This window comes from Cajanus cajan, chromosome 3 (genome assembly GCF_000230855.2).
Source record: "Cajanus cajan strain Asha chromosome 3, NIPB_CcT2T_4, whole genome shotgun sequence".
NCBI lineage: Eukaryota > Viridiplantae > Streptophyta > Magnoliopsida > Fabales > Fabaceae > Cajanus > Cajanus cajan.
The window spans coordinates 68,118,501-68,128,307 of record NC_138519.1 but is presented as its reverse complement, the minus strand read 5'-3'; the positions used below and the strand labels follow the sequence as shown (position 1 = coordinate 68,128,307).

The window sequence follows — 9,807 nt, the reverse complement described above, 5'->3', positions numbered from 1 at the left end:
ATTTCGCACTATGGCTTATATCCCATGGCTTATTTGATTCCCTTTAAAACCCTACACCCTAAACCTACCAACCAAAAATAAAAATAAAAATAACAGCACTAAATTTAATCAGGTTGATATTTTCATTTAATGTAAGAATTAAGTAATCAATATTCTCAATGAATATTAGGGTATGTTTGAATGGGCACCCGAGAATATTCAAACATGAATCACGTCAATTTTATAAGAATAACAGAAAATCAACTAATAGTTATTTTTGTAGATTATCGTCAAGTGGTATCACATGAGTTATCAAACACTTGCATTCTATGGTATAATCTGTTCTCATCAATGTTTACAAATAAACAATTGAACCTTGAAAGAAAATTATAACTTCAATATACAGAAAGCTTATTGCACTGAGCAAAACTATATAAATTCTAAATATTCCTACTGCTACAAAATTCTTTATGGCAGATATATCTGCTAGCGCAGAAATTTCATCCAAGATTTTTCTGTGATGAAGATTAGAAATAGTAAACTGGTGCATCATGAGTTTGATGTGCCAAAATATCAAGCCATGAAAATAATTGATATCATTACTACTAACGTTAAGGATGGATGAAAATACATCGTTGTAAAACATATAGAACCTATCAGTTATTTTGGCCCTGAAGAAATTTCTGATTTCACCCCTAACCAAACGCCAATATTCACGATTGTGTAGTGCACCACGCTTGAAATATGCTCTTACTTTCCTTTTCCACGGGAAGAAATAAAAGCAGAAAATTGCTTAGAAAGATAACTTCGTTTTGTGATACTTTATACAACTAATATGTTAGTCTGACAAACAAAAGCATGCTGCGTCTGTTTGTAACTGCTTCATTTTTGTGACAGCCAACCAAGATAACATCATCTATTTTCCATCTCTTAACCTGCGAAAGATACTTATTATAAGGAGCAACGAACCTAAACTTCAGTTCTTCTTTTTCTACTTACAAGATGATGTAGAAAATAATCATTCAGAGCATTCATGCATACAAATCATGGGGCATCCTTTACATGAAATATATCAATATAACTTATTATGCTACAATAGTCCAATAGCAATATAGCATCACTTAAAGCCATACCTATGACTTGTCTTCTCCTCCGGTTCTGTATGACATACCAGGAACGAGCTATCGCATAGCATGGCAAAAGAACACCAGCAAATTGAAGGAGTGGCATCTCAAACTGCAACCAACCATGCTAAGTTAACATTTTGTAGCCAGAAAAGCAAACACAGACGATATGAAGCTAAAAATATTCAAGTCCAAAGTTAGCACAGTAGGTTTCTAAACCTGAATTCTGATCTGTTGTGACCCAACACAACATGCTGGGGCCTAAAAATAGTAGGTGGCAATGGAAAAGCTTGAAGAGTTTTTTATTTATTTTTTTTATTTGCAATTCCCATGCTGACGCCAAACAAATTTTTACCCAATGTGCCAGCCTACCTTATTTTCATTGCCAGGTTTGTGCACAGAAACCCACCAAAAACTTCTAAATACACAACCCTTTTGGATACCAAGTGATAAGAACCAAAAGCTATTCCACCAACTTAGATAATTGATTGAAAAAGAATCCAGTTCTTCAGTTTCAGTAATAAAATGTGTTATATCATTTACAGAACTTAATAATATGATTTATGACTGAACCTGAACCAGGTGATTATGCAAAAAAAAAATAAAAAATTGCATATTCATGAACTTTCCCCTATAAGATGGCATAAAGGAATTTCAAAAAGTAGATACTTTTGGACAAATTTGTGTCATTTTATGAAAGCTTACCTAGCTTCCATATATGTATATATTGTTTTAAGAGAGTATGAGTGTGCACTCATAATTACCACCAAAGCTCAATTCATTAACATAGCACTATATCCCAAAACTAGTGCATATTAATCTCACTGATAGAACTGGATCAGAGATAGAATAACAAAAATCAATCTTTATTTCAAAAATCTATCTATGGTTTATGGTTTAGGGTTTAGGCTTCAATACTATTGCAGTATAGAATCAGATGTCAAGAATATACAGTGGAAATTCTCTCTCTTTTTGATTTCCAGGTGTTCCAGAGTCCTGGGTCAAATCCCAAAAGTGACATACACTTTTCTCCTAATTGCCTTATAAGTAATAACTACCATAACCCATTACAGTCATTCAGTTACATTTTACTATTAATGGTGGCTTCTAATACTATTAATAGCCCCAAGATTCCAGTCCTATTCTTCCTAACATAGACCCTCTTAATGAGAGGCATCAAACACACATGTGAATGTGTCAAGAAATGAAGTTGTCAGAACATGCTACTTACGTTAAAGATAATTGATGCTTCTAGCCCAGTTGCAGAGTTCTTTGCGACCATCAAAGCTTGGTGTACAAGTAAAACTATCAGCAACTGTATAATATATTATCATCAGCCACATTAGCTCTCAGAAAGGATAAAAAACAACACATGCTTTAACATTACATCTGTTTCCTTACAATAAATGTGACAAAGCGAATGCAAACAATGCTACTGGTTTCTGACATGGCATAATCTTCATATTCAGTTTGCAGCAACTGGTCCTCTGCTGAAGTTAGAGCCACATGGAGACCAGCATTATGCCCCCATTCTTGCCTGTATATGGGAACGATATATATTTTACTTGACAAAAACTTGATCAAGGATATGAAAAGAGGCATAGAAAAAAGGTGAGGGTTAGAGGGATATAAATAAATCAACAAAAACATTACACATCTTGAGGTGGGGGTATCTTCAGCAATTTGGGGAGGAAAGTTCTTAAGAAAGTAGGTTAGAAATCTAACTCAATCCTATAAAATTTACTTGTATGGTGAGGATTGATCTCCACTTTTATACATACTATTATTGCCTTATCTTTAGTCAGTGGGGGATATCCAACACGCCCTCCTCACGCCAAGGACTAAACATCTTGAGTGTGAAATTTGTTGAATTGGACATCTACAGATGATCCCGTAACGGTCCGATAATAGGTGGCCTAATAAGCCTAACAACAGGAATGACTAGGATAGACTCTGATACCATCTTAAAAAAGTGAATTAGAAACCTAACTCAATCCTATAAAACTGACTTGTAAGGTGAAGACAACTCTCCACTTATATATACTATTATGACCTTATCTCTAATCAATGTGTAATTTCCAACAAAAATGTCAGACCCTGCAGCAATTAATTCCTTTCTTTTTTAAAAAAACAAAAGGGAGAAGCATTAGAGGGTAGACAATTGGGGAGGGCCAACAGTTGCTGCTAATGCCAGGACAAGGATAAAACCTTGAAAAATAGCTTCAAGGAATGACCTTCAGATTTGTGATGTGTTTAACAACATTCCTAGGGGTGTAAGCGGGTTGGGTTGGACTGGGTTTGTTTAGATGAACCCATTACCTGACCCAATCAAAATTTAACGGGTTGGGCTGGGTCGAATTTGGACAATTTTTTTTTAAAACTCAAACCAACCCAACCTAATCACGAATGGATTGGATTGAGTTGAGTTTATCGGGTCAACATAATTAAATTTATTTATTTTCTTATAAAAATGTAAATATTTCAAAATAAATGTAAATCAATTGATATATTGTTGCAAATACAATGTTATCAACCTATAAAGCAAATAGTGATACAAATTTAATTCTAAAATAAATTTATTAATTTGTACATTATTATCAACTAAAAAAACCAACATTAATTAAGACAAAATAAAATATAAAATAAATATATTTTTATATTGTTACAATTCTACCAACTTAAAACATAAAACTCGTTACTAAGTTATAATGATAGTAAGTATTGTCTTAAACAAATGATCATTCAAACACTATTATTATTATTATTATTATTATTATTATTTTTATTATATATTATTACCTGACCCATACAGTGTAGGGTTTTGGTTGGATTGGGTTGGGTCTAACCCGAATATTAAAAAAAATCCGATTCAAACTCATTGGATTGGTTTAAGTCAGTACGGGTTTGTAGGTTACCCATACCCGCTTACACTCCTAAACATTCCTCATCAACTTAGTACCTATTGATTGAGATTGAGTTATATCATATCACAATTCTGAGACTTCCTAACAACATAGAGTGAGACAAAGCAAAGATCTCAATGACATGGATGACTGCTTGCTAAAACATCTTAGTGAATTGTTAAAACATCTCAGTGAGACACAGCAAACAGATAATTGTTAAAACATCTAAAATGGAAAGCCTAAGACCAGTTGCTATGATGTATAACTTAGTTAAATTAAATACACAATTGAATTGAATTGACATTCCAACCATAATGAGGTAATCTTGTAGCCTTGCAATGGACAATGTCTAATGTGAAAACCAACTTATTAACTAATCACCTCTTCATAATTCAAAGTTTCAAATTGTGGCTTCATAGTTTTGGAGCGGGCAAGATATGTAAATATTTCAAATGTAGGGATATGGTTCTATATACTGATGCTTGGGGAAGGTGCAGAAATTGATGAGACTTTGAATGTTTATATCTAAAGATATGATGAACCATAGAAAAGAAACAGAATTATGAATGAACACAAAGGTATCACAGGAGATATATACATGCAACCAACATTAAGCTAGTCTCAAATATCCAAAGTGGAGGCTAGCCAAATTTCTAGATACTTTAACCACTTAAAATTAAGAAATGAGGTGCCACCATCTGGTATATAGCCTAGAAACTGCACAAGATGAAACAAACAAATACAATTGCTGTCAACATAAAGATTAGGACAATCACCATTTACTAATAATGTTAGGATTAGGAATCAACTATCCCAAAAGTTGAAGCTATTAGGTGAAGATAAATGAATGTGATTTTATTTTTAACACTCCCACTCATACAAAAATCCTTTGGGCTTGAAGCATGGACAAAGCACAAGTCCCCCTATCCTGCACTAAAATTCAACTTTTAGATAGCAATGATTGAACTCTAGACCATTTGGTCAAAAAGGTTTTAATACCATGTCAAGAACAAACTAAAAGTTTCAAGTTATTAGGTGAGAACACGTGAATGGCTTTATCTTTAACAAATAAGAATCTAAAAAACGTGACTATAGCAAAATTTTATTTTTCTAGACCTAATTCAATTTTTTGGTAACCATGTTATTGATAAGAAGTATTTACCAGCTTCGCTAATGATTAATCTCTATAGGACGACCTAGCTAACCCACCTTTAGTGAGATCTCTCTTCCCAATTACATTTTTTTCATATACCAGAGTAACCAGACTCAAACTCGAGACCTTGCTTAAGGAGATCGAGTCCAGTACTACTCGAACCAACGACTTGTTGATAGACATAATCTAATTTGAATTAGCTTCTAGTTTATGAGAGTTTTTTAATTATGAAATCCCATTGTCAAGACTTCTCCAAGTCAGAAGATGACAAGTTTATTTATTCAGTTTATAAATGCTTATGGAGAAGTTAGAAGAAGGAGCTTCTAAACAAATTGAAGTACATGAGTTGATTTTAACTTGTACAATAAGTTTATCCAAATGGACTCCTAATATGTTGTTGATATGCAATTTGTGGCACCAACATTTAAAAAGTAATTTGAAGGGAAGTAATTCTATACGGTATTAAAATGCATTTAAATTCATTCATGCACCTTCTTTTCAATTCATCATCAACAACAATAGCCTTATCCTGGTAGGTGAGATGAGATCAACTACATGGATCATACAACGTCATTGGATTTGGTTATAGGGATATTATTTACCATGAGATCCCTTTTCATAATTCTCTCCAATGTTCTTCTTGGTCCAACCAGTAAGGTCATTTTATTCCAGAATCAAATCATCTATCGGAAAGTCTTTCTTTACCATAGTCAATCAATTTTCTACACTTCATACATTATCATTTCCCTAGGAATATCGTAGATACAAGAATGAAGAAGTAGCCATGGTGCATTATAGAGACAACTACCTGGCTTACATAGAAAATTTTAGCACACACAACTTACAGTCATTAAGCAAAACCTTTCAGAAGATGGAAATAAGAAGTCATTATAAATCAGTTACTTCAATACATGTTCAAAATTACCTTATATCAATTGCCATAATTGCATTGTTTCTGACTGGTGGAAGAGAATAATTTGGTGAAAATGCCTAAAAAGAGTGAAATCTCATAATTTCTAATTTTAAATCTTGGCAACTCATGAAGAAAAAATACCATGAATGAGTTGAAAAAACCCCAACCTGATTACAGATTTCACATATCGTATTTCCTTTCTTATTGCACCATCTCTGGATACACTTCTTATGAGCAAACTGCATGCCAAGAAATTGTCAGCTAACATGTTCATAATCCAACTTAAAGTCAAAACCACTACACCAGTTTCCACAAAGATTCACTGAAACTTCACTGAACTCCCTATCTAGTAGAAACCAACCCTCTTCCCCTTCATCTTTAGATGCAATACAAGTCAACCACAAAAGTTTCATGAGATGAAGCAACATACCATGAACTTGAACAATTGAAATGCTTCCAATAACAACAACAACAACAACAACAAAACCTTATCCCATTAGCTGAGGTTGGCTACACGAATCACATGATTTCATTCGGCTTAGTTAAAAACCAAAGTTTCATATAAAGGAAAGAAGAAGGGTTGTATTAGGCCTCCAACAGTCTACGTAAAACTCACCAATATATCAGACATGGATCACTCAGACATAAATGCTTTCAGTAACAACAATTGAACTAACTCAAGAAGCCATTGCATCGATACAGGTAAATACACTGCATGCCTGCAGAGTGCAGACTCGTGCTACTTGAAAGAAGGAGCATGACAAGTAAGAACATAATACCAATACAGAGACGGGTACCAACTACCAACTCATACCCAACAGCGTTTTTCCACATGACTCAATAAGTTGCTCACTAAAATTAAAACTTTCTCACTTTTAAAAAACACAACAACCACTTGGTGTTCTTATTCATCAAGTAACATGTTTTCCAACAAGTTAAGGTGGTTAGCTATTTTGGGTATTGGGTTTGACACTTTTGAGAGGAAAAAAGATAGATGAAGTTTATGAAGAAAAAGAAAAAAACCACCTTGAGAGTGCCATTACAAGAACAAGGGGCCTCCATGGCTTGGGCTTGATCTTCTTCAAGGCATATTCTGCACTCAACAACAACATCACCATTGTTTGAAGAAGAGGAACACCCTTCTCCACCATTACCAGAAACGGGGATTAATGGGTCAACACCATCACACTGTTTCCCATTCACTGATCCAAAACAGGCCGAGGAAGCTATAATCTGATCAATGCAAACAATGAAGTGGTCCACCATTTTTGAGAGAGAGAGACTGTAGGGGGTGTAGTTTGTAGTGTGTTGGGAGAGAGAGAGAGAGAGGAGAGAGAGAAGAGAAAAGGACAAGGTAAAGAGAAGAGTGGTGCAAGCGTGGGTTCAAAAAGGTACCACCACTCACCACACTACTCTTAATGGTACGTTGACGGAATTTACGAAACAAACCGCTACTCTTGCTAACAGGTGTACGCGGATATTGACGTTGAGGGAAAACATTAATATGAATATTAAAATAAGTTTCAGTTTAATTTTATTTTTATAAAATATAATTATGTAATTTGAATTGGATTCAATGATTCGAATTTTATCAATAAATCCCTTGAATTATTATCCTACATTGTGATTTTCTAAGAAAATAACAACGTATTCAAAATAAAAAGACAAGAAAAACTATTAAGGTGAGCCATGTGGATGGGGTTCAGATAGATGGGCCGTTCTGGTTATATTTTCAGTGTGTTAATTTTGCACCCGGAACGGGCTGTTCCGGATGCAAAATTAATACACCAAAAGTGCACCCAGAACGGCCCGTTCCGGTTTCAGAACGGGCCGTTCTGGGTCCAGGTATGTTTAAAAAAATTCTCATCCACGTGGCATCCACGTATGCATCTACATAGCGTCCACGTGCAATTTGGACGGAAAGTCTCACATTAAAACTAATTAATTAATTTGGGACTAAATTGAAACCAATTAATTAGTTTGAGACCAAATTGAGACCAAAAATTAATGAGGGACTAAATTGAAACAAAAAAAGATTATAATACACCAAAATAGGTTTTTAGCCCGAAGAGATTAGTCAAACAAAAAAAGGAAAAATTTAAGTCTGTTATAAAAGGAAGAAAAAGTATAGAGAATAAATGAGACAATATGAGATAGAGAAAAGAATCTGACTGGTGTATTATCTTTGAGAGAGGAGTAACCTATTTATAAGTACATGTAGTAACTGAACAATTACACAATAAAAGGAATAATACATAACGGACATATAAATGGTAATGATTGATAATGAATATTGGCATCCACTAATTAAGCCACTAATTATTATTCATAACACTCTCCCTTGGATGTCCAATATTTAGAATGTGTCTCGTTAAAACCTTACTAGGAAAAACCCTGTGGGATAAAAACCTAGTGAAGGAAAAAGAGTACATCATTCATAAATATTTATTTCTCTCCCTCATGCATACAATCTTTAAGACGACGGAGTCCAATCTTGTGTATCAACTGTTCAAAAACTTTTCTTGGAAGTGACTTTGTAAAGAGATCTGCTAAATTGTCACTTGAGCGGACTTGTTGAACATTTATATCACCATTCCTTTGAAGATCATGAGTAAAAAAGAATTTTGGTAGAATATGCTTTGTTCTATCTCCCTTGATGTATCCATCTTTCAATTGTGCAATACATGCAACATTATCTTCATATATAACTGTCGATGTCATTTTTCCAGAAGATAAACCACAAGTTTCCCGTATGTGTTGAATCACAGATCTTAGCCAAACACATTCACGACTTGCCTCATGTAATGCTAAAATTTCAGCATGATTTGATGAAGTGACTGATATGGTTTGTTTTACAGATCGCCATGAAATGGCTGTACCACCACTTGTGAACAAATATCCTGTTTGTGATTTACCATTATGAGGATCCGACAAATAACCTACATCTGCATAACCATTTAGTTCTGGTTTGGAAACATTTGAATATAATAACCCCATATCCATTGTACCTCTAAGATAACGAAGTATTTGTTTAACTCCATTCCAATGTCTTCGTGTAGGTGAAGAACTATATCTTGCTAACAAATTAACAGCAAACGCTATATCAGGTCGTGTATAATTAGCAAGGTACATTAGTGCTCCTATAGCACTAAGATATGGTACTTCAGGACCAAGTATTTCTTCATCCTTTTCTTGGGGTCTAAATGGATCTTTATTAACATCTAAAGATCTTACAACCATGGGAGTGCACAATGGATGTGATTTGTCCATATAAAACCTTTTAAGCACCTTTGCTATATAACCTTCTTGATGCACAAGAATTCTATTTTGTAAGTATTCAACTTGCAATCCTAGACAAAACTTTGTCCTTCCTAGATCCTACATTTCAAATTCTTTCTTTAAGCAATCTATTGCTTTTGAAAGCTCTTCAGGAGTTTCAATAATGTTTATGTCATCTACATAAACTACAATTATGGCAAATCCATTTTGAGATCTTTTAATAAATATACACGGACAAATTGGATCATTTTTATATCCTTCTTGTATCAAGTATTCACTTAGTCGATTATACCACATACGACCTGATTGCTTTAGCCCATATAGGGACTTATTTAATTTAATCGAATAATCTTCTCTAGAAATTGCATCGTCAGACAAATTAAATTCTTCTGGGAGTTTCATATAAATGTCAGCATCAAGAGAGTCATATAATATGTTGTAACTACATCCATTAGA

The 9,807-nt window shown here is 34.0% G+C and overlaps 1 protein-coding gene across 1 annotated transcript; it reads right to left on the bottom strand.

The window, feature by feature from the left end:
- Nucleotides 1-284: 284 nt before the first annotated feature.
- On the bottom strand, nucleotides 285-7,496 carry LOC109813091 (uncharacterized). The gene is made up of 7 exons (XM_020377214.3): nucleotides 7,099-7,496; nucleotides 6,240-6,311; nucleotides 6,085-6,149; nucleotides 2,505-2,640; nucleotides 2,335-2,418; nucleotides 1,113-1,215; nucleotides 285-914 (listed from the first exon to the last, which is right to left on the bottom strand). The coding sequence occupies exons 1-7, from the start codon at nucleotides 7,336-7,338 to the stop codon at nucleotides 910-912; spliced, it is 705 nt and encodes a 234-aa protein (XP_020232803.1). The 5' UTR covers nucleotides 7,339-7,496; the 3' UTR covers nucleotides 285-909.
- Nucleotides 7,497-9,807: the final 2,311 nt, after the last annotated feature.

Bases quoted from the DNA above. Each gene is read 5' to 3' on its own strand.
- LOC109813091 (XM_020377214.3), bottom strand. From the start codon at position 7,338: ATGGTGGACCACTTCATTGTTTGCATTGATCAGATTATAGCTTCCTCG. The intron at 2,641-6,084 runs GTAATTTTGAAC...TCCCATATACAG, and splicing joins ATTATGGCAATTGATATAAG to GCAAGAATGGGGGCATAATG. The intron at 1,216-2,334 runs GTAAGTAGCATG...GGTTGGTTGCAG, and splicing joins AAGCATCAATTATCTTTAAC to TTTGAGATGCCACTCCTTCA.